Raw genomic sequence first — 24,425 nt, forward strand, 5'->3', positions numbered from 1 at the left:
AACTGACATAGGGTGCTCGGTCCTGGCTGCAGGTTTTGGGGGGGTGTAACCCAGGGAGCTGACAGCTGGCTCCTGGCTCCTCTGGCCAACTGAGCCGAATGGGCATGAGACGTGGGGCACAAGCCGAGGGCCAGGCCTCCAGGAGGGTGGGGGGGCGGGGCAGGGCAGGTATCTGTTCAAGTTGAAGAGGCTTCACCTGCTGAGGGAGACTGGTCAGAGAGGAGCATGGCGCCATTAAAGTGGGGTTCAGGGGACACAAGCACGAGTGGAGGGGCACAGTGCAGTCAGGAGGAAGAACCATGTGGCCCCCCCCAGGCTCCTCTCGGGATATCTCGGTCCATTCCCCTGAGGAGCAGGGGTGGGGGACAGCTTATCTGCCACCAAGCTAAGCCTCCCCTGTCCCAGCCTCAGGAGGAAGGGGCCAGCCTCCACTTGGCTCAGAGCCGCACAGTATCCTGGGGCCTCCCAGCCATGGCCTGATGAGCGATGGGGAAGTGTCCCCTGCTCCCAGAAGCACCTAGGCACCCTGCTGGGGTTCTCAGACCCAAACCCCTGGGAGGAGTCAAGGAGGCCACCTTTCCCCAGGCCTGGAGCAGGCACTCAGCTTGGGGGAGACTGAGGCAGTTAGAGGCCAAGGGTCAGCAGACCTGAAGCCTGCCCCCTCCCCACCGTGTGAGGACTGAATGGGAGGGCAGATGGCAGCTAATAGGGTCCTACGTGGCCCCCCGTTCAGTTGTGACTCTTGGGCTGGGCCAGGCTGGGCAGGGACAATGCAGAGCTATTTTTGCTTATGGTGCAGCAGCTGCCGCACAGAGACATCAATCATTGATGCTCTGGGGTCCCTGCCAGCCTGGAGAGGCGCGAGTCCTCATTTGGGCCCCACCAGGGCCCCGCATCCTAGGCCCTGGTTCCCAGACACCCAGCCTCAGGAGGCTGCGGGGGAGCCTGACACCCCCGCCCATCAGCGAGGGCTGGGCTGAGGTGTGGCCTAGCGTGGTGGTCCGAGGGAGGAGGCTGAGCCTATGTGTGCCCACGGGAGAGAGCACGGGGCACTGCAGAACCAGCACACCCCGCCCAGCGCTCTGAGGGTGGGGGCCTTGTATGGGCCAGGGGTGGCTGTGAGTCTGGCTTGTGGGAGAGCAGGGGCTCCTGAGCCATGTCCAACAGCTGTCACCTTTCCCAGCAGGGCATCTGTCCCTGGAGGGGCCATCAGGGCAGGGCTGTAGCGGGGCGGGACGACGGCAGCTCCTGGCAGCTCGGGGCTCTGCGGCAGACTCACAGCCAGGCTTGGGCTGGGGGTGGGGGGGGGCGGTAGGGACGGACGGGGAGTGGGGGGGCTATGGATGGGCTTCACAGGCTCCACCCGAGCAGCTTTCTCCCCGGGCTGACCCTATGATCCTGGGGCCAGGCTGGGGCTTCTGAGGCCCCCTCAGGAGGGAGGAGGGATTGGGCACAAGGAGGCAGGGCCCAGGCTGGCCGGCCCTGGGGGCAGTGAGGGCCAACGAATGGACCATCTCCCTTTACACAGTGGCATACTCTGCTGAGGCGCCAGGCCCTCCTAGAGATGAAATGGGGCTCCCGGGGGCCCCCCCGGGGATGTGTAGGGGTGAGCATAACAGGTGATATCAGCCTTCTGCCTGAGAGCAGGCAGGAGAAGGGATGGGGCAGTCTCTGGGGCAGGAGCATCCTGAATCTGGGCCCAGAGCCAATGCCAAGCCAACTCTCTTGCTGCAGAGTGAGCAAGGCCCCAACAGGGTAGTGTAAGCCCACCCAGGCCTCACCAAGGCCATGTGCAGAAGTGGCCCCAGGGAGGGTCCCTGGCCAGCCAGCGATCCCAGGGACCACCCAGCTGCACAGGGGCTGGCTGAGGGCTGTTCCTTCAGCAGCCATGTGAGACCCCTGCTCCTGACCTCTGCTCAGGAGGGGCAGCTCCCTGGCCTCCCCACCCAGGGCCCCATCCTTGCCCTCCCCACAGAGCTGGGAGGAGCCCCCATAGCCCCATCATGCTGGACATCAGGATGTCACATGGAATGAGGCCACTTCATTTGGACAGGGAACCAGGGTCCACACAACTTTGCCAAGGTCACTCATCTAATGGGGCAGGGGGATGCAGAACTGGGTCTGTGCCCTAAGTTAGTCCCTGATTATACAAGTGCCCCTTGTTCCCAGGGCCCTGCTGCCAGACTCACAAACACAGATGGGCAGGCCGAGATCCCAACAGAAGCGGACAGATGCGGAACACACCCGGGGACACAAAGAGTGCCTCCTCCCTGCACCCATGAGCGACTGACTCCCTGGTGGACAGAGCAGGGCAGGACTCCAGGGATAGAGGGGGCACAGGGTCTCCGGCTGCAGGGCAATGCTGCCCAGCCTGCGGGAAAACACCAGGGCAGGAAGGGTGAGACCCACACCTGAAGGACAGGGCTGTGGCCCGTTGTGCCGTGGGCTCAGTGGAGGGAGGCTTCCGAGCAGTGCTGTGCATGTCTGTCCGACCTGCAGCTGGCCGGCTGCCCGGCTGCAGCCCGGCTAACGGGAACTGGCACGCATGAGTCATCCTGCTGGGCAGGCTCACCTGGGCCCGGCTGGCTGTGTGCATCCCCACGAAAGCCCAGGAGTAGAGTGTGTCTGTGTGTGCCCATGGGTGTGTCTGTGTCCTCTTGTGCATATCTGGGCACGTGGGCACGGCTGTGTCAGTACGTGTGGGAGTGTGTGTGCACGGAGGCATATCCAAGTCAGTCTGTGTCTGTGTATCGGTGTGAATATGTGCGTTGTCTACATCTGCGTGTGAGGTGTGTGTGTGTGTGTCCGTCTGTCTGTCCCAGCACCACTGGCACCACGCCTAGGACGCCCCCGGGAATGGTCCTCCGCGGCAGTAGCTGTGCTTTTCGGGGTCTTTTCTGGCCCAGGCCTCCCACCCCCAGCCCCAGCAGGACCCACACCTCAAGGTCCCCTTCCTCGGATCTACATCAGGCTGGGCCTCAGCTAGCTCCCTGCCCCGCTCCCCAAGGAGTGTCATCTTCTGCACACTACCCAAGCTGGAGCCCGGGGCCCATCCCACTCCAGTCCTTACCAAGCCCCTCTGTCATCTTCTGGGACATCCTGGGTCCCTGTCCCCCTCCTCATATTGCTGCCCTGGCCCAGCCCCCACCCACCGTCTTGTGGGGCTCCTGACTTCCAGCAGTGGCCCCCACGGACAACCACCCTGCTCCCCCCCAGCCACCAGGTGGTCTTTCCTCAGCTTCCACTGCCCAGTCTTGCTGCCCCCTGCCTCACCTCACCTAATTCTCAGCCTGGGCTCTCTTACCCTGTCCTCGGCACACGCACTACTCCGAGGCCTCTGAACCCAACAGCCCTCCCGCACTCCTGAAGTCCCAGCTTACACTGTCCCTTGGGAGCCTGCCGGGAGCCCCTCCCCACGCACCCCCACCGCGGCACCACGCTACTGGGCAGAGCACATCTCTAGCCTGGGAGCCCCGTGGGCAGGGCCGGTGAGGTCAAATCACATGCCCATGGCCTGCACGGGCTCCCGCTGCCTCTGTGGCCCCCAGCGTGCCCCGCACCCCAGCTTGTCACTAAAATGTCCGTCTCTGGGCTGGGAGGTAGGACTGCGGAGCGCGGGTCCAGCCCGGGAGCCTAGGCGCGGCGTGTGGAGACCCCTCCCTGGCAGGGGCCCAAAGTCAACTGTCGGGACCCAGAAAGGCCCGCCGAGGGCGCTGGACGGGCCTGCGGCGGGGGTCGGACAGGAGGTGGGCCCCGGGGGCGTGGCCGGGCGGGCGGCAGCCAATGGGCTGAATGAGGCCAGGCGGGGCGGGGCGGGGCGGGGTCCGGGCGGTGGCGGGGTCCCGGGGCGCCGGCTGGGTCCGCAGTGCGAGGTCGGCGGCCCGCGGCAGCGCAAGCCAGCGGAGGCAGAGCGCTGCGCCCGCCGGCTCCCCGGCCGCCCGCGCGCCGGAGCCGAGACCCGCGACCGGACGCGCCGGGCCGCCGCTGGCCCGCACCGCCCCGCCGCCGCGATGTGCGACTGTTTCCACATGGTGCTGCCCGCCTGGCCCGGAGCCCCCGGCAGCGGTGCGCTTCCTCTCCGCCTGCAGCCCGCTCCCCTCGGGAGGGTGGGCTCTGCGCGGGGACGCGCGCCGGGCGGGTCAGGGTGCGCAGTGCGGACCCGGGTGGGGCGCCTCGGGGACCGGCCCGGGGTCTCGCGCGCGTTTCTGCGCCTCGGGGCTGCTCGGGGCTGCCTCCCTCCTGCTGCATCTCGCCTTTTACCTGGCTCTGCTTCTCTCCGTCTCTGCCGCTCACTTTGTCTCTCTGGGTCGCTGACTCATCTCTACCACTCACTCTGTCGCTCCCCGCCTCCGTCACTCACTACCCCTGCCTGTCTTTCCCTCTCTGTCACTATTCCCTGCTCTAGCCCTCTGGGATGTTGCCTTGTCCCCAGAGGCGGCCGCCTGCGGAGGGCCGCACGTGTGAGTGGGGCGTGAGTGGGGCATGAGGGCCGTGGGTCACCAGGCATGGGGACCTGCTGCCAGGCTCACCCTCCATCCCGCTTTGAGGGAGAGCAGCCTGGCTGGAACAGGACTTAGGGCTATTGGCCTTGTTCCAGAGTCCCGGGCTGGGCTGGACTGGGTCCACAGTGCGGCTACTGTGCGGCTGGGTCACTGGGTAGGTGGTGGGGCTAGACCTGAGGTCTGGGGCTTGGTGAGGGGCCCGAGTGGGGTCAGAGCTCAGGCCAAGGAGTACCCAGTGCTGGGCAAGGGAAGCAAAGGTGGGTGTTGCCCATGGGGCACTACCCCCTCCCCACACCTCTGGCTGCAGAATGGGAATGAGGTGCTTCGTTATCTGTCTGTCCCTGCATGAGGTCTGGTTCCAGAGCCTGGGTGTCTCAGAGTCTTGGGGGGCAGGGTGGGGTGAGGCAGAGGCAGCAGCAGGTCAGTGATGCAGCAGCCACACCCAGGGCATCTGGCCAGTTGCCAGCAAGGTGGGTTGGGCCTTGCTGCAGTGGCGCAGACTGGACCCCACTCCTTGGGGAGCAGGGGTAGAAGATGACGATGGTGCTGCTGAAGCAGAGGGGAGAGGGGTGCCCCTTGGCCTGGGCAAGGCCCTTCAGCTGCAGCTGGAGCTCCCAGGGTCCCTTCTGTTGCCCAGTTTTCTGGTGAACACCAAGGCCCTGCTGGCCTCCTGTTTGGCCCTCCCTTGTCCAAGGGATTTTCCCTGGACAAGCTCGGGAGAATGACGGCTGCGGTGGGCCTCCAGCCCCCTCCTCCTGACCGAAGCTGGCCATGGCCCACAGTCCTGGGGATCTGCTGCATCACAGGGAAAGGAGAGGGGGCAGAACGACATGGGGCTGCCTCCAGCATTCCACACTGGCCTGTACCCTTACTCACAGGTTACCCAGAGACTCCCAAGTTGCAGGGTCCAAAGCCATCTCATCCACCCTGCTGCCTCGGAAAGGCCTGGTCTGAACACCCCTCCACAGCTGAGACCCTTATTCTCTGCTTTGACTTGGGACTGGCCTCAGGGCCATCCCTCCTTAGGTCCTGTCTACGAAACCATCAGCTCTTCGGGAATGTCAGTGATTCTCATGGGGCATTGAGAGAAGACCTGCTGGATCAGAGCCCCTGGGGGCTGGGTCCACCATCAGATTCCCAGGCCCTCCCCCACCCTTCAGCGAGGCTAAGGAACATGCATTCCAGATAAGGCCCCCGGGGGGGTTTGGTTCCCGTCCTCCCAGCTGCGGTTCCCTCCTCGAAGACTAGAGATGGGCAGGCCTTGCCGCACCCTCATCGTTCTGCCCAGTCCAAACCTGTCCTCCTGGGCCAGCCATGCTAGGTCCTTTGAAGACCCCTCCCAGAGCCTGGGTGCCCTTCTCCCCTCAGCTGGGGGAGGAAGCCGTCTCCCGTCCAGCCTGCCCTGGGAGGCTGCCCCCTGGTGGCTGCGCCCGGAAGACACCGTGGGGGGATCCGCCCAGCCTCAGGGCACCTTGGCCAGCGAGCAGCTCACCCCCAACCCTTTCCAAGCCCCTGCCGGCATGGGAAGGGAGCTCCACCTGGGTGCACTGCCCCCGCTTCACTGTGTGATGGGTACCAGCCATCACACCGCTTCCTTCCCCAGAGGCAGCCAGTTTCTTCCCAAGGCAGAGCTGGGTCCAGGGCAACTGGACTGACAGGGAGCCCCCTACTCCTGCGCTGGGCCCCTGCCCTGCACCCGAAGCCCCTGGCTTAGCCTGAGCCCCTCTCCCATCCCCACTCTGAGAAATGCCTACTGGGTCCTGGGAGGCCCCACCATAAGGGAGGATCCGGGTGGTCTCTTCTTGTGGGGGTCCATGGTAACTCGGGCCCTTCCCAAGAGCATTGCAGTGTGGGGCATCCCTGTGGTGGCCTCCCTCTTTTGAACAGGGCTGGTGGCCTCGCATGGCCTTGGGCTTGGAGCTGCAAGGGTCTGTGGTCTGGAACTTGTGTCTGTGAACACAAGTGAGCACGGCTGCCCACAGCAGAGGTGGGGCAGAGAACTAGAGCTGTGTGGTCAGGGAGGCCACGGGCCTCTGCGGGTGGCAAGTGTCCCCACACCGTCCACACTGGTAGCTTTCCCTGGGTTGTCCACATCGGCAGAGGGCTGTGTCCCCGTTTTGCAGACAGGGACACTGACTCTTGGAGCCGTGAGGCAGAGCCCTGCACCAGCGTGGGGCCTCTCTGGCCTCCACTCCTTAGCGCTGTGATGTCCGGCAGGTGCTGGTGCTGCCTTACCCCACCAGGGAGAGCTCTCCCTCCAGCCCAAAGTGTCCACGGCAGGAGCGGGCAGCAAGGAGGAGGCTGCGGAGGCCATCCTGGGAGGGGGTACGGACCCTCCCTAAGCTAAATGAGGCAGATTCTCCAGCCCCCCCTGGTGTGGCAGGTGTATTCCTGACAGCACCCTCGTTCTTTTCCCTGTGGGAGAACTGAAGCTGGACAGTCTGCTCCTGCCCCAAGGTCTCGGGGGAGGGGGGCGGTGTCCAGTGCCCCAAAGGCCCTGCCACCTCCTGTGCACCAGAGGCTGTGTGAGCCCCATTCCGCTGGGGCTCTTCGTGGCTGGGCCTGTGGCAGGAATGCCCTCATGGCCTTCTCTCTCTCTGGCTGAGCTCCTCCATCCTTGACTAGGCTAGGAGCTGCCTCTTCCAGGAAGCCCCGTGGATTGCTGGGCCCAAATTTCTCTCACCTTCAGACTCCAACCCTCTCTGTATCCTTTCTTCCATGGCTGCCCTTGGCTGAAGGCTTCTTGCCTCTGGTTGAGCCTGGGGCTGGCCTGCCTGGGGGTGAGGAAGTGGAGGTGTCAGGGGGAAGGACCCAGGCAGGTGGGGCAGGGCACTAGCCATCTGGGGGCCCCTGCCACTCACTCAAGGCATGAAAGCCCAGATCTCCCCAGGCAGAGGAGGCAAGTGCTACACTCAGGGCTCTGTCGGGGGCCCTGGGATGTGGGAGGTCACACAGCAGGGAACAGTTTACCATTGTCTATCCGGCTAAGGTGAGTCAGGCACAGCTTCTGCCATTAGTCCAGGCTTGGGTGTACAGAGGAGTCAGGGAGGGCTTCCTGGAGGAAGGTGCATGTGGTAGGGAGAGCGCAGGAGTGCAAGAGGCCTAGAGAAAGCTTCGGCTGGGGGACAAGTAGATTAACAGGGTGGGTCTGGGGATACATGTAGGGGTGAAGGGTAGAGAGGCAGGGGCCTGCTGTTAGGAGCGGGGGTTTGTTCCAAGGGCACTGGGAGCCCCACATGGGTTCTGGGCAGTCCACGTGGGAAGGGATGAGGCCAGGCAGGAGGAGGAGGAAATGGAGGGGGCAGAGGACTGGGCGGGGAAGTGGGGAGAGCTGGGGTAGGGGTGCTTAGCTGGATGCATAGTGAGACCTGGCTGTGTGGCCCTGACCTCCCTGACACGCCCCCCAGCCCCCTCGAAGGTCAGGGACGCTTTCTGCCGAGAGTCTGGGCGTAGCTCCCGGTGAGCCTGCACCAGCTCAGCTGCTGCTCCTATGGCCAGGCTTCCTTCTGTTTGTCTTTTTTTGGAAGCGGCAGGCGGCTGGGAGCCAAGGGTCCGCCTTGCTGGGGTAAATATTTAATAGTTTGAGGCACTTTTTCAAATGCAAAGGCCTGAGGGGCTGCGGCTGGGGCGGCTGGGGCGGCACGTGGTGGCCCCGGGTTCCCACCCCGCCTCCTGCCCTGCGCTGACCCTAGTGTGTGTGAGAGGGTGGGGGTGGCACGGGCCGCGGGGCCAGAGAGCTTCCGGCAGGGACCCAGCGACTGACGGGAGTGTCGGCGGCGAGTGGGCTCTGGGCCACCGGCTGAGGCCGCCTGGCGGCCTCCTGGACCCTGCTGGGGTCTGGGGCAGGGATCCTGAGAGGGGCCCACAAGCGGCACTCCGGCCTGGACATGGCACCAGACGCGGGTGTCCAGTGCCAAGAGGGGAGTCGAGGCTCCGAAAGGAGCAGCAGGGGACAGCCCGGGGGCTCAGCCCCATTTGGCCAGGTCATGCCCCCTTTGTTTGGGGCTCCAGCCCCTCTGCCCTGAGTGGGGATCCGACCAGGGGCCGCCTGCATCAGGCTCTGCCCGCACCCCCGCACCCCTCCCGCTGAGGCCCTTGTGTCCCGAGAGCGGCCAGCCCTGCTGGACCCCTCCCAGGGTGAGGACAAGGATGGCCTCCCACAGGGCACTTGGCTGTGGGACTGCTCCAGGGGCAGCTCCCTCTCTGGCAGGCCTTACTCCTGGGCGGCTCCAGCCCCCAAGGGTTCCTCTGTTGACACATCTCCTGAGAACGCCAAGCTTGGCCCTGGCCGCCTCCCCAGCTGATTCACTATCAGCTGCCCTGGCCCTGCCCAGCCCCTGGCGGCAGCTGAGTTCCTGTGCGGACTCTGAGCAGGGGCCCGGGGTGCCCGTGGCTTTGAGCTGCAACTGCCTGGGTAGTGGGCATCGGTGGGCACGTGCTGGACGGCCTGGGTCTTGGGACCTGCGGTGTGGCAGGTCAGCAGACACCCATCAGCTGGCCCAGCACCTGCCTGGCCACATGGGGTCCTTGGGAGCTGAGGCAAGTGGGCAGGGCCTTGCACCGGGGCCCTTCCGTGCTGGAGAGAAGGGTATGACCCCCGTGGGACTGGACACCAGCTCAGGGGCAAGGTATGAAGGGCGGCCCCCTGACTCTTGCCCCTACGAGCTCACAGTGGTCTGGACCCACAGCCCTGTGCCTCTGGCCTGACTCTCTGCCGGCCCAGGGCTCCCGGCTGGCCTGCACATCGCAGGCCCTGCTCGCCCCCATCTCCCATCGGCAAGGGAACCGCAAGTACACAGCGCTTGCTGAGGGCTGTGGGCGCTAGCTGCCTGTGGGGGAGAGTCAGGGTCGAGCCTGCTGAGAGTCTGGAGGGGGTCTGTGCGTGTGGGGGAGCAGAGCACAGGGTGTGGGGGGAGGGTGGGGCCGGAGGACAGACCCCAGCCTGCAGGCCGCACAGCATGGGGGGTGGTCTGGCCGCAGCTCCCTCTGGCACTGGGGGCCCAGCCCAGGCTCCTGTAGTGTCCCAGGGCCACACGGCCGGGGGCAAGGGAGCTGGGGGGCAGCGGGGTCCTGGAGGAGGGGGCCGGCGACGAGGCTCTGTGGGTTTGGGACACACCCACGCTCAGGAGGGAAGGAGGGGGGTGGCCTGCTCAGTACCAGCAGCAGCCTCCCTTCCAGCTGGGCTCAGCCCTGCCCTGGGGGAGATGACAGACCTGTGGGGTGTCAGGCAGTACACAGAGTTCCCAGGTGAGAACCGTCTGGGGCTGTGGGAGTGGGTGAGGTCACTGGCCAGCAGGCCTCGCCAGCTCTCCTGTCTCACGGTAAATAGAGTCATCTGTGACCATGAAGTTTTTAGAGAGGGGGAGGATGGGAGAGGCCTGGGTACTGTCCCTCCTTCCTGGACTGGGGACCCACCCTGGGGCCTCCCACCCGCGCTGGGCCAAGAGTGCCCACTGGCCCGGGCTAGCCAGAGCTTTCTCCCTACCTGGGGTCCCTCTGAGCGGCCAGGCGCCCTCCCTTACTGTCCCCCCCCCCCCAGGCCACTCCTGGCTTCTTGTGTCCCGGTGTGGGGCCTGCTGCCCTCAGCGGCCCCCAGAGCCTCCAGCCCGCAGCTGCCTCGCTGATCCTGGCCTGGGTGCCGCCGTCCCACCACCACCTTCCCAGGGCTGGGCCTGAGCCCTCGCTGCCCTGGGACCCCAGGCTGGGTTCCTCAGCTGTGCGGGCCTGCTCCAACCTGCTTGTGGGGTGCAGGTGCCAGCAGCCAGCTGAGCCCCACCCCACAGGGCCGCGGGGCACAGGGCGGGGCAGCTCTGGGATCCAGTGAGAGATCTGCTGATGGCTCACTCAGCCTGTAGGGCCCTGCCCAGGCCTGCCAGGGCTCCTGGAGCTGGGAGGGGCCTCGGAGCCAGAACCTGCATCCTCTCACCTGCCCCTTGGCACCTAGGGTGGGGGCTGAGTCCTGGGGGTCAGCAGGGTGAGTGACAAGAGCTGATAGGCCAGGTACTTGGTGCTTTGGGGAGTGGATGACTTGGGGTCTCAGACTCAGAGGCTGTACTTGTAGCCAGATGACTAGGGAGGGGGTTAAAATGCAGGTTCTAGGGCCCTCCCCCCATCTGGCTCGTCGAAGGCCCTAGCGCTTTGGGAGGTGGTGGTTGCTGAGTTTGGGTTGAGGGGCTGGAAGGGTGGCCGGGGTCAGGCTGCCCCTGAGGGACGTAGGCAGATGAGCAGGGCTTCTCTAAGGTCACTCAGTAGCCCAGGGCATGGGTGGGCTTAGACCGGCCCTGCTCTGGCCTTCCTGGTCTGTGCTGCCTGTGGAAGGGGCTGGCTGTGCCCTGGGCAGGGGTCTCCACACAGCCTGAAGGCCCTCAGGTCCCAGACGGGGCCGGAATTAGTGCCCATCGCAGGACTGTCTCGGAAGGGCCTATCTACCTCTCGGACTGTGCCCCCCGTTCCCTGCACCACCAGTCTGGCCCACTCCGAGCCTCTGGTCCCCCATGTACAGGGAAACTGAGGCGCGGGGCCCATGAACAGCCTGGCCGGGGAGGGGCGGGGGGTGTCCTATCTGACATCTGGTCCTGCCTACCTGTCTACACAGCAGGACTGGACTGGACTGGACTGTGCTGGCGGGTGGTAGTGACTCAGACATCCCGGGGCCGGCTGGCGTTTCCTTTCCCAGTCAGCTGCTTGGGCTTGCGGGGGGGGGGGCACTCTGGGAGAGGGGCGGGCTCCCCAGCTCCTTGAGGCTTGGGGGGCGGGGCCTGGCCCAGCCTCCGGGCTGTGAGGGGGCCGCCCATCCCTCCGCTGGGGTGAGGGGGCTTGGCGGGGCTCCAGGCCTGCCTGAGGAGGAGGCCAGGGCGGGGCAGCAGAGCAGGGTTGTGGAGGGGAGGGACCCAGGAGGGCAGCCGGAGGGAGCTCAGCGGGGATCTTCACTTCTGGGCAAGTCGGGAGGACATCAACCTGGGTAAGCCACTGCGGCTATCCTCTGTACCTGCTTCTGCCCCCAGCCTGCAGCCCCCTGCCCCCTGACCGCAGCCCCAGCCCCCAGCCTGCAGCCCCCTGCCCCCTGACCGCAGCCCCAGCCCCCAGCCTGCAGCCCCCTGCCCCCTGCCTGCAGCCCCTGCCCCCTGCCTGCAGCCCCTGCCCCCTGCCTGCAGCCCCTGCCCCCAGCCTCCAGCCTGCAGCCCCCAGCCTGCAGCCCCCTGCCCCCTGACCGCAGCCCCAGCCCCCAGCCTGCAGCCCCCTGCCCCCTGCCTGCAGCCCCTGCCCCCTGCCTGCAGCCCCTGCCCCCAGCCTCCAGCCTGCAGCCCCCAGCCTGCAGCCCCCTGCCCCCTGACCGCAGCCCCAGCCCCCAGCCTGCAGCCCCCTGCCCCCTGCCTGCAGCCCCAGCCCCCAGCCTGCAGCCCCCTGCCCCCTGCCTGCAGCCCCTGCCCCCTGCCTGCAGCCCCTGCCCCCAGCCTCCAGCCTGCAGCCCCCAGCCTGCAGCCCCCTGCCCCCTGACCGCAGCCCCAGCCCCCAGCCTGCAGCCCCCTGCCTGCAGCCCCTGCCCCCTGCCTGCAGCCCCTGCCCCCTGCCTGCAGCCCCTGCCCCCAGCCTCCAGCCCCCTGACCGCAGCCCCCTGCCCCCTGCCTGCAGCCCCCTGCCCCCTGCCTGCAGCCCCTGCCCCCAGCCTCCAGCTTGCAGCCCCCAGCCTGCAGCCTGCAGCCCCCAGCCTGCAGCCCCCTGCCCCCTGACCACAGCCCCTGCCCCCAGCCTGCAGCCCCCTGCCCCCTGACCGCAGCCCCAGCCCCCAGCCTGCAGCCCCCTGCCCCCTGACCGCAGCCCCTGCCCCCAGCCTCCAGCCTGCAGCCCCCAGCCTGCAGCCCCCTGCCCCCTGACCACAGCCCCTGCCCCCAGCCTGCAGCCTGCAGCCCCCTGCCCCCAGCCTCCAGCCTGCAGCCCCCAGCCTGCAGCCCCCTGCCCCCTGACCACAGCCCCTGCCCCCAGCCTGCAGCCCCCTGCCCCCTGACCGCAGCCCCAGCCCCCAGCCTGCAGCCCCCTGCCCCCTGACCGCAGCCCCTGCCCCCAGCCTCCAGCCTGCAGCCCCCTGCCTGCAGCCCCCTGCCCCCTGACCACAGCCCCTGCCCCCAGCCTGCAGCCTGCAGCCCCCTGCCCTCTGTCCAAAGCCCCCTGCCCCCTGAAACCTGCTCCCAGTCCCCAGCCCCCTGCCCCCAGCCGCCAGCCCCCTTCCCAAGGTTCAGCCCTTGGGTGCCTGCTTATCTCACCACCCACCACCTGTGGGGGCCGGGTGGGGCGCTCAGGCTGGGCACCAAGCAGGGCTGTCATCTCCCCGACCCTCTGCCCTGCCTCAGCCCGAGCCCATGGTGGAGGGACAGGCCTTCAGTTCATGGGGGCCAAGGGCACCAGCACAGCCATTGCAGTCCCAGGGCAGGCAGATCCCCAAGGTTGGTCCGTGTGGCCAGGCAGGGTTCCTCAGGGGCTGCCCACTGTCCTTGTGGGTGCATTGAGGGCCCTGGGAGTCTGGGGAGGGCGCTTCCAGCAAGCCCAGGCTCACTGCAGGTGGCAGGTGGCAGGTGACAGGTGGGCAGCACGTCTGGGGTACTGGCCTCTCAGCTCAGAGAAACAGGCTCAGGCCCACTGGTGCATCTGGGATGGGCCGGAGTGTGGGGCCTTTCCTTTTGGCTGCTGGGCCCTTTGGAGTTGGCAGGCTGATGTGCCTGCCTCAGTTTCTCCAGGTACAGGAGGAGACGTGCTGCCCCCCGCCCCCCTGCCCTCCCGGTCCCACAGCTCAGTGGCACCCTCGGGCTTTCCAGGAGATCCTTCCCTTCCCTTCCCCGTCTGCTCTCTGCACTAGCACCGGGCTCTCAGTGCTCGGGACCAGAGAGGAAGCGACGGCTGGGTGGCCATGCTGGGTCTGTGAGTTGTCAGGGGAAGCCACAGGTGAGAAGTGCCAGGGCTGGGGGGAGCTGTGGGCCGGCTGGGCATCCGAGAGCGATGCAGGGTGATGTGAACGCATCCTGGTTGCAGCCCAGGCAGCATCAGGAGACAACCTGGCAGCCCAGGCAGCAGCAGGTGACAACCCTCCCCCATAGGCCTAGGCAGCCAGGCTAGGGCCTTGGGGGCAGAGCGGGAGCCAGGCTGGCCTCCCCAAGCAGCAGAGTTACCTTGAGAAAGCTGGGAAGGAGGGAGGCGGGGAGGAGGGCAGGCCCTCACTGCCTGTGATTGTTGCTTTGGGAAGTCTGAATGTCTCATGACCCGTCAGCCGAGCCCGGCACTTTCCTCGTGAGGTTCCAGCACGGGGTGGGGTCTGAGCTGTGTGCCTGTGTGGGCACTGGGCTCCAAGCCCACGGGCAGCGTCCCCTGACGGGTGAGCCTGCCTCAGGGGCTCCCGCCGCCACGGCTCCCTGGGCGGCCAGGGGGCCTCGTCAGGGACTGTGCACTGGTGCTACAGGGAGGAGCCCAAGCCAGGCACAGATGTCCACACACACGCCCTCACGGGCGTGCACACACTCGCGCACACACACCCACGCTAGACCTCTCAGGCCACGGTCCAGGTCCCCGTTTGCAGCTCTCCTCCCTGCCATCTCATAATCCCCCAGGCCCGCAATTGCCCTGGTGACATGCATATGCACCCACCATACCTGGCCCCCCTGGAGGGCAGCCAGTGTCCATGCAAACTTGGGTTTTGTTCAAGCAAAATGGCCCCACCCACGGGTGGCCCTACTCTGGCCAGGGGCTGGTAGGAGAGTCCCCAGTGGGGGCGAGCTGAGAGTGAGGAAGGCATCCGGGCTAGCGCCCCACTTTCTCCATCCCCTCCACCTGGTCCCGCATCAGCATACCACCTCACCTTGGCTGTGCCCCCTGTCCAGACACACTTCCTTGAGACGCCGCCCCAGAATATTCCAATATTCTCGGCAGTGAAGCTGTTCTGCTGCTGGGGGAGCATAGACCCTGGCCCCTCACCGGAAGGGCTCAAGCGCACCCCCTGGGGTGTGTAAGGCCTGACCCCTAGTACCAGCCCCGGCAGGAGTTGGATGCTGCAGTGGTGTCTGAGGCCGTGAAGGGTTAGGGTCAGGGGCTGAGGCAGGACAAGGAGCAGGAAGGGCATTTGGGGAGGCACCAGGGACCAGCAGCCAGAATCTTGGGCTCAGCCTGTTGCCTCCCTGTCCTCTGTGAAGTGGGGCTTTGGTGCCCTTATTGTCGCCGGACTGCCTAGAGAGCCTGTCTCTGGGGCCACAGTGGGCAGGGGCCTGGGTCAGGCGGGCGGGTCGCCGCCCCTGCACTCACGGCGGGGCGGGGCTTGGCGCATGGGGACCGACAGGAAGATGCTCTGGGGGACCCTGGGGGGCCTGGTCCTCCCTCCCCGGGGTGCAGGTCTGAGCCTGGCAGGCTCCCGACCGCTCTGCCCCGCAGCGGGCAGGCAGGATTTCCTCCTTCCTGTTTGTGCGTCCCGGGACCAGGCGCTGGCCAGCCGGCGGTTCTGCCTGAAGGGGCGCAGAGGGACCTAGAGCTCAAAACCACAGCCTGGCACCCTCCTGGCGGCGTGGCCTCGGGGAACGGAGAGTGGGGAGCAAGTCCCTGCCTCTGATCCTGCCACCTCCTGGATCCTGTTCTTCAGCCCACGGTGGGGGCCGAGGCGGGGCCGGCCGGCTGGAGCAGGGCCCGCTGGGCTCCAAGGCCCTGGTTCCCAGCGTGGGGTGTGCCCCGCCTCCGCGCTGTCCACACCTTCACCATGGCCCTTGGCGTCCGCCAGACGCCCCTGGAGTAGATCTGGGGCTGCAGCTTCTCAGGGCCGGGGATCCCTGCCTGGCTACGGGAGCCTTCCACCGCCGTGCCCCGCCCCCCCCCCCCAGCACGGGGCGCCCAGCTGGAGGCCCTGCCTGGGGACCTCTTCCCCGGCCGGTCGCGCTCCGCCCCCAGCCGCTCCAGGGACACGCCTGCCAGGAGAGGGCGGTCACCCGTTCTTGTTTTGTTGTCTGACTCACAGGAACGGCTGCGGCTGGCGGCGGAGCTCTGGGCGAGGTCGGGCAGCCCGGGCGGGCGGCAGGTTTCTGGGCGGGCTGGGGGAGCCTGGCAGCCCGCCCCAAGCCCCTCCTCCTGCCCGCCTAGGCCCCACCCCAGACCAGACCCAACTCCGTGCCGCCCCCACTGCGTTCCCTCCGTCCCTTGTGCGCTGGTGGCGTGGGCGGGCGCCACCTCTTCTGGACTCAGCCCTCCCCTGCACCCCTCCCCCCGGGGGCGAGCCGCCTCAGGCAAGTGGCTTCCCCTCCTCCAGGCCTGGGTCTCTCATTTCTCACTGATTACACAGGCGTACCCACCTTGGGCTGGGGGTACGGGCCTGGGCAGAATTGGAAGGGAAACTGAGGCAGGATGGTGCATTTGGCTGCTGTGCAGGGGAGCTGGCTCCGTGGAGAAGAGGAGAGGCCCGGATCAGAGGCAGGGACTTGCTCCCCACTCTCCGTTCCCCACCCTGGCAGTCCCCCTGGTGTTTCCGGGTGGGCACAGCGGCCCCAGACATCCATCGGGAAATCGAGGCCCAGAGAAGGTGCAGGCTTGCTCAGGGTCACACAGCAACTTGGCCAGAGAACAGTGGCCAAAGTCACACTCCTGGGGGACTGGGCCTCCCCCATCTGCTCCGCAGGGACAGGGACCTGCCCAGTCCCCCGTCTGGGTGCCCACCTCATGGGGCAGGGGGACTCACGCCTCCCACTCGTTGCCCTGCAGCCTGCAGTGGGCGGGGGCTTGGGTCTCCTCGCCACCGGCAGTGTGGGCACCTGCAGAGAGGGCTTCCCCAAGCCCGGCCCGTGCGCCAGCCGGAGCTGGCGTCCATCACTGCTGTGTCTTCGTGGAGTAGGTGGTCCAGTTCCGGGGGGTCAGGCTGGAGTCATATTTGTGGAAAGGCTGTGAATAAGGATTTGATTGTTGGATCAGGACAAAACTATGTAGATAGGCTACTTCTCCTCCTGCTGCGTTGGCCCCATGCTTCTCTACAGGTCCGTCCAGTTCGTCTGAACGTTCAGACTTATCGGCAGGAAGTTTATCATTTCCTCACTTCAGTTTCATGGAAAATTTTAAAAATTCTTTCTTGAACAAGAGTACAAATCCTACAAACCTGACAGAGAGGGAGAGCGAGAGCGCGTGTGAGCACAAGCAGCAGTGGGGCGCAGGCCATTTTTCTTTTCTTTTTAAGGATTTATTTATGCACGCGAGAGAGTGCATACGAGTGGGGGGAAGGGCAGAGGGAGGGGAGAGAGAAAATCTCCAGCAGACTCCCCACTGAGTGTGGAGCCCGACGTGGGGCTTGATCCCATGACCCTGAGATCATGACCCGAGCCGAAATGAAGTCAGACGCTCAGCCGACTGCACCACCCAGGCGCCCCTGTTGCCCATTTTTCTATTGGGTTGTTTGTCTTTTCCTTTTGGTTTGCAAGAAATCTCCCTACATTCGGGGCAGGAGGCTTTGGTTTGGTAAGTGTGTTGCAAATCTCTGCCCAGTCCATAGCTTGGCTGCTGACGCCTTCGGCGATGTCTTGTGATGAACGGAAGCTCTTCATGGTGACGTAGACCAATTCTCCGCCATATCCTATAGGCCTGGCGCCTTCAGTACACTTGTTAGGAATTGCTTCCCGACCCCCAGAGTCGTTTCTATTTATCTTCTGGAGGCTTTATTGCTAAACCTTCTGCTTTGGTCCTACAATCCACATGAAATTAATACTTTCCACGGCTGGCATAGGGTTGAGATTAATATTTTTCACATGGATAGCCAACAGACCCACACGAGTAACTGAAAAGACCATCATCCATTTCCCACAGCTTTGCATCTGTGAGTTTGTTTCTGGGATCTTTGTTCTGTTCTGGTTTTCGTTTGCATTTTCCTGACAGCTAAGGAAGTCATCCATCTTCTTGTGGGCGTCAGCATATCCTCTTTGTCAAGTGTCTGTTCAAATCTTTTGCCCGTATTTAATTGAGTTTTTTGTTGTTGTTGTTCTTTATCTGTTGATTTGTCAGTTTATCTGGATGCAAGTCCTTTGTCAGATCTATGCGTTGCTTTTTCATTTTCTTAAGAATGCCTTTCAAGACCGGAAGTATTTAATTATGATGAAATGTAATTTATTGCGTTTTCTTTTGTGAGTCACACCCTTGGTGTCCTGTCTAAGAAAACGTTCCCTCCCCAGGGTGGTACAGAATGTCCCCTGTGTTTTATTCTGGAAGGTTTATAGTTTTAGGTTTTACATTTAGCTCTATGATTCATTTTGAAATCATTTTTATGTGTGACATGAAGTAAGAGTCCAGGATTTTGTTTTGTTTTTTTGTTTTCCAAACACATATCCAGTTGTTCCAGCACCATTGTTGAAAAGACTACAATTTTTCTATTGAGATAACTTGGCTGATTTGTCAAAAATCAATCGACTGCACAAAGTGTGGGGCTATTCTGGACTTTGAATTCCATTTCATTGATCTTTTATATTTATATCATACTGTCTTGATTCTGCTGGGCATCAGAGAAAATACCTAGCATGATTTAAATTGTCTTAAACTTACTGAAACATTTTATTAATTTTTTAAAATTTATTTATTTGACAGAGAGAGACACAGCCAGAGAGGGAACACAAGCAGGGAGAGTGGGAGAGGGAGAAGCAGGCTTCCCGCGGAGCAGGGAGCCCGATGCGGGACTCGATCCCAGGACCCTGGGATCGTGACCCGAGCCGAAGGCAGACGCTTGATGACTGAGCCACTCAGGCACCCCAACATCTTATTAATTTTATTCTTTAAAAAGATTGATTTTTGAGAGAAAGAGAGTGCATGAGAGGGCCAGAGGGGGAGAGAGAATCTTAAGCAGACTCCCCTCTGAGCACGGAGCTGAGATCATGACCTGAGTTGAAACCAAGAATCGGATGCTCACCCAACTGTGCCCCCAGGTGCCCCCCTTTTTTCCTAAACTTACTGAGACATGTAGTGTATCTTGGTGAATGTCCCATGTGCACGTAGGAGCAGGTGGAGGGGCCTCCACGTGCCAGTTTGGTCTCACTGGTTCACTGGTGGTTCACCTGTCCTTATATGTCCTATTCTGTACCCAGAGGAGCGTTAGGGTCTCCTGTCATAATTGTGGATTTCAGTGTCCTGTCAGTGCGGCCACTTTTCTCTTCTGTGTTTGTAACCGCTGTTATCAGGTGTATACGGACAAGTTTATTGTGGTTTTTGATGAATTATTCCCTTTTTAAAAAGACTTATGTATTTATTTGCGAGAGATCGAGTGCACCGTGGGAGGGGCGCAGGGAGAGGGACAGAGTCTCAGGCAGACTCTGTACTCAGTGCACAGCCCGATGTGGGGCTCGATCCCACGGCCCTGAGATCCACGGCTTGAGCTGAAACCAAGAGTTGGACGCTTAACCGACGGAGCCACCCAGGCGCCCCCCCATCCCGTCTATCATTATAAAATGTTAGGACAGTGCGTGGTGTATACTTTCCTTTTTAACGTTCTATATCTTTACATTTATAGTCCATTTCTTGTAAACAGCATATGGATAGGTCTTGCCTCTTTAAATCTCCTCTGATAATCTCTCCCTTTTGATTGGAATTTTAAGTCCCTTTATAGTTAATGTGATTGTGAACATGGTTGGTCGAAATCCCACCGTCTTGCTCATGGCTTTCTATTTTATCCTTGCTCCTCTCTCCCTCCCTCCCTACCATGTTTTAAGATACTTAAATATATTTACACATATATAATGACTCAGGAACATACATTTTATATATATGTAGAAAGAGAGACACGCATTGTATATATCTATAGAAAATGTATTTTTAGGATTCCATCTCATTTCCACTGTTGGCTTATTAGCTCTGCATTCTCTGCAATGGCTCCTTTATGGCTTATACTACGTATTCTGTACCCGTCGCAGTAACACTGCCTCACATATGAGGTAAGAACTTTACAACTTTACGGCAACTTTCATTCCTGCAACCCCATCCTTCAAACCATAGTCGTCATATGCTTTACTTCTACACATGGTAAATTTTACATTTTATTAATTTTGTTTTGTGCAATCAATTCCATTTTTCTTTCACAGCTCGATGGAGGATAATTTATATACCACAAAACCCACCCATTGTGACTGTACGGTTCAATTGTTGTTGGTAGCTTTGCGAAGTTGTGTGACCATCACCACGATCCAGTTCTAGGACATTCCCATCACCCCACATTCTCCTAAGCCTGTTTATGGTCCACGCCTATGGTCCACGCCTGTGCCCACTCGTAACCCCAGCGATGTTTCCTTCCTTCTGGTAAAATACAGAGACTTCAACCCAACGTGTGTGCTCTCCTGCCCCTCGCTCTTGCCTCTGTCGTCACATACGGATCGCACCTGTATGTGTGGTAATCCCGAGGCGGCCCTGCGATGACTGCCTTCCCCGCCCCCCGCCCCAGGAGTGGAAGGGCTGGCCTGTGCCCGAGCCCCGCCCGCTGCCCGTTGGGGCAGTCAAGGCTGTTGCAGTGGTCACGTGGCCTCCAACGCCTAGCCTGTCTGGCCTTCTACAAGGAAAGTTTGCCAACCCCCTGCTTCCTACAGCCTCGTGTCTTTTAAAAGAAGTGAAGACCTGAGCTGGACGGAGGGAACAGGTCTGTTTACGTTCTCTCGTGCTCGCCCGATGTAGCGTTTTCCGCATTCCCCGTTCCTCCCTGCGGACTTGAGAGAGCGTCCGGCGACCGTGCCTTTTCTTCAGCATGGCTGGGGAGGCAGACACGCCGGCAGTGGATTCTCCCGGTCTTTGCTCATTTGCAGATGCCTCCGTTTGCCCTTATTTGTGCAGCATGGTTTGCTAGACCTGGAAGTCTAGCTTCCCAATGTCTTCCCTTCAGCCCGTGAGTGTGCCCTTCCACGGCGCACGCCCAGCCCCCGGGGCGCCAGGTGCTGACTGTGTGGTCCCGCCCTTACTGTGCAGCTCCTGTTTGTCTTGTTGCTTTCAAAATTTTCCCCTCTCTTCATTGTCTGGGCTGTGATGTTTTGGGTCTGGACCCCCATGTGTTTATCCCTCTGTGATGGCCGTGCCTCGCTGGTCTGCAGATAGCTCCCGGTGGCCTTTCTCCCTCCCTCCCTCCCTCTCTCTCTCTCTCTCTCTCTCTCCTTCTGAGACTCGGGCCACTTACCTGCTGCTGAGCTGAATGTGCTCCCGCACACCTCGCGGGCACCGCGCACACCTCGTGGGCACCGCGCACGCCTCGCGGGCACGGCCACTTTCTTGAATCTTTTTTCCTCTGTCCTCCAAATTGGCCAATTTCTATTAATTTACAAATTTTTCAGTGCTTTCTCCTGGCATGTCAGTTCTGCTCCTGAGTCCCTGTAGTACATTTTCAACTCCAGCATCTCCATGTAGCCTTTTTATAATTTCTGTTTCTCTAGGACAGCCTCCCTTTGCTGAGCCACGGTATTTTCCATCTATAGTCGTTGCTTTGAAGTCAGTGCTCAGTCCCACCTCTGGACGTTCAGAGAGCTTCCGCGAGTTGCTTTGTTCCCTGGTATGGATCAGACGCTCTTCTTTCTCTGCGTGTCATGTCACTTCTGGCTGAGTGCTGGACACTGCAGCAACTCTGGGTTCTGGCCCCTTCGGGGCTGTGATTGTTGTTTCTCTGTGTGTTTGTTTAGTGACTATCTTGGACTAAATCTGTGAAGGCTACTTTGCCTGAGTCCCCCCCCGTGCGGGCTCACCGCTACCTGACCTGATGTCACAACCTGCCCACCCCTGTGTGTGCTCTCAGACCCAGTGTCCAGGATGGGGTGACGTGTGCACCAGCACGGTACACGGACGGACTTCGTCTGGGCCCGGCCCCCCGGGTCCACCGTCTGGTCTCCCCGCCTGCATGGCTCCGCTGACTCAGCCTCTCTCTTTGCAGTCTCTGGCCGGCAGCTGCAGCCTGAGGAGCCGGACGCAGACACAGAAGAGGACCACTCTGTAAGCGAGGGCCCTGGAGGATGCATGCCCCCCTCACACAGCCCCAGCCTTTCCTGGGCGTGCGCAGAGCCCAGGTGGCTGAGGGCTACCTGATTTTTCTCTCCTGCCAGGTAACGGAAGGGCCCGTGGACGAGATCATTCGGCCACGGCCACAGGGGTCCTCCCCTGTGTATGAATACACTGTGGAGGGTGCTAGCTCTGGACTCCCGGTAAGCCTGCGGGACAGAGACCAGGGGCTGAGGGAAAGTGCAGCTGTGGGCATGTCTCCTTCATCACTCTGTGTGGGCAACTCCCACCCATTTGTGCAGCCATGCAGGCCTGCCCCGCTGCTCACCAGGCCACAGTTCTACCCATTGCGCCTTCCTCTCTGACCCCTCCGTCCCCCGGGACCCCTCCCTTCAGCGGCCCAAGACGGAGATGAGATTGTGCAGGCGTGTGCATGTGTGGGAAAGCGAGCCCGTGCTTGATGTGGGCATACACGGGCTGTCTCTGGAGTGGGCCTAGGGGGAGGGCATGGGAGCAGGTGTATTTCCTAAAAGACTTGTTCTTGCTCTGTTTCCTTCTTACCCTGCCCACAAAACCCCAGTTCCTGGGGGGGTCTGCCCTGGGTGTGGGTGCTGGGGCCTGGGGGCTGGGCCCTGTCAGGAAGCACCAGGACCAAGAGTCACCGCCGCCCCCCCCCCCCAGCCATGAGATCAGCTCCCTTGGCACACAGCACTGCTCTGGGGCCTCCGGTCTCCTGAGTCCCTCCTGTGCCCGGGGTGGGGGCAGGAGTGTGACCTCTGGCCTCTGTGACTGCAGGAGGACACACCGAGGCGGCGGGCGTCCTCGGGCTCTGGGGGACGGAGATCCTGGTGGAAGCGAGATTCGGGGGACTCCCAGGCATTCTCCAGGATGAGTTGTCCGCAGGTGGGTGTGGTAGTGCCTGAGGCTCAGGGAGGTGGGCTCTCTGCGAAGACCCCAGCTGGGCGGGAGGCGTGGCTGTTTCGGAGCAAGGAGAGGGACGAGGAGACCGGGGAAGGGCCTGCTTGTCACCCTCGTCAGGCCTGGTCTAGAGGCGGGGGCTCCAGAGGCTGGTCCGGGCTTCCCCTGAGACGTCCAAGGAAGAGCCCGATGTGGCCAGGGAGACCGAGGCACGCAGACCTCAGTCTCTGCAGTGGGTGCAGCTGCTGCTGGCCCCGTACACAAACCACGGAAGGTGCTGGATTCCAGGGGCACCCAGCGAGGAGGGTGCACTGCCCCAGGGCAGCCTGTCCTGTCATCTGTGGCTCCTGCAGTCCCACAGCTCGGCCGGGCCCAAAGCCTCTGAGTTGGGCTGGCCATCCCGCTTGCTGTGTTTTCCTTGGCACTTCTGAAACCCCCGCCGCCTTGCGTGCCATTGGGGTGTGAGGGATGAACAAGGCTTGGCCGCCCTGCGAGCAGAAGCCCCTCCTCTCTGCTCACTGAGCCCGATGGGCCAACCAGCTGCTCCCGAGGGCTGGCAGGTTGGGGGGGACAAAGAGGAGGCTGCTCCGGCAGGAGGTGGCTTGCAGCTGGCTCTCTCCAAGGCCGGGACACGACAGCCCGGGCCCTGGCTAGGGGCTCCTATGCTGCCCCCTGTCTCCTGGATGATGGGCAGGACTCTGGGGTCCCCGTGCTCAGGGTGGTGAGGCCCCCAGCACGGATGCCCATGGCGCCATAGGCAGAAGCTCACCATGGCCCTGATGTGCTTCTCCTCCAGTCCATGCAGGAGGCGACAGAGGTGACGCTGATGACCGAGGCGGAAGCTGGAGCCAGCGGCTACAGCGTCACAGGTGGTGGGGACCAGGGGATTTTTGTGAAACAAGTTCTGAAGGACTCGTCAGCTGCCAAGCTCTTCAGCCTGAGAGAAGGTGCCATGACCGCCCCTCCCTGGGGTCCCCGTGGTCCCCATCAGGACGGGAGGGGCCTGGAGGAAAAGGGGCCTCACCTGCTCGGCCACTCCAGTCTGGGGCCACCGGGTGTGCTGGGCGTTCCCGCCAGCGCCGCAGGGCGGCCTCCTTCCCACGCAGGGCTCCATGGAGGGTGGGGTTGGGCTTCCGGGGCCCCGGTAGATGCATCTCTCCGAACCATGGTGGGACTGGGGCCGCTAAGGCCTAGGGCCCGCTCTGTCTTTGTCTAGGGGATCAGCTGCTCAGCACAACCATATTCTTTGACAACATTAAATATGAAGACGCTCTCAAAATTCTTCAGTACTCAGAGCCTTACAAGGTGCAGTTCCAAGTCAAACGGAAACGTCCTGCCACAGAGGACGAGGAAGGCGCTGCCAGGGGGGCTCAGCATGGCCCGAAGGGCAGTGAGAAGCAGGTGATGCACCACAGCCGGTGAGGCTGGGCCCCACTGACCTCCACCCAAACCCTGGGGCTGAGGCTGAGGAGGGGCTCCCTCCCCACCCTCTCCTGTCCCCGGAGCGCCTCGGGCTCAGGTGCCTCGTACCAGCAGCTGCAAGTTCACTCTCCTTGTGTTTCAGGACAAAGATGTGGCTGATGGCTCCACGGAGACCCCCACACAGACCCTGGAAGGGGGAGGAGACCAGGAGAGACTGCTCGCCAAGCCCAGGGAGGGCAGACGCAGGCGGCCCCAAAAAGAGAGGCTGTCCTGGCCCAAATTCCAGTCAATAACGAGCAAGCACATGCCGGGACCGCGGAGGTCACACAGCTCCTCAGAGGCCTACGGGCGGGGAGATGCACCTGACGTGTCCCCCACGAGCACAGACACGGAGGCCCAGCTCCCAGCAGAGGGTCAGGAGCAGAAGGCGGGACCGGACGGCCAGCGGAGAAGGAGGTTCCTGAACCTCAGGTTCAGGATGGGTTCAGGGAAGGGTCCGACGCTGGAGGGGCGACCAAGCAGAGGGGTCCAAGGTGAAGCTCTCCAGGCCGGGGTCGTGGAGGAGGCCGGATCCTGCGAGGACAGACGAGAGGCCCCCGAGGCCTCTGTGCAAAGCAGGGGAGAGGACGGGAC

At 62.8% G+C, this 24,425-nt stretch overlaps 1 protein-coding gene across 1 annotated transcript in view; it reads left to right on the top strand.

Moving 5' to 3' along the window:
* The first annotated feature begins 4,010 nt into the window (after positions 1-4,010).
* AHNAK2 (AHNAK nucleoprotein 2) overlaps positions 4,011-24,425 on the top strand; it is a 35,733-nt gene continuing 15,318 nt past the window's right edge. Inside the window, exons 1-7 of the mRNA XM_088024421.1 lie at positions 4,011-4,065; positions 21,388-21,446; positions 21,557-21,655; positions 22,248-22,355; positions 23,176-23,317; positions 23,587-23,771; positions 23,935-24,367. Of these exons, the coding sequence (XP_087880547.1) occupies positions 4,011-4,065; positions 21,388-21,446; positions 21,557-21,655; positions 22,248-22,355; positions 23,176-23,317; positions 23,587-23,771; positions 23,935-24,367 (1,081 nt within the window). The remainder of the gene's footprint in view (positions 4,066-21,387; positions 21,447-21,556; positions 21,656-22,247; positions 22,356-23,175; positions 23,318-23,586; positions 23,772-23,934; positions 24,368-24,425) is intronic.

This window comes from Eumetopias jubatus, unplaced genomic scaffold, assembly GCF_037043125.1.
Source record: "Eumetopias jubatus isolate StellerSeaLion01/CBP00866 unplaced genomic scaffold, mEumJub1_p1.0 scaffold_7, whole genome shotgun sequence".
Lineage (NCBI taxonomy): Eukaryota > Metazoa > Chordata > Mammalia > Carnivora > Otariidae > Eumetopias > Eumetopias jubatus.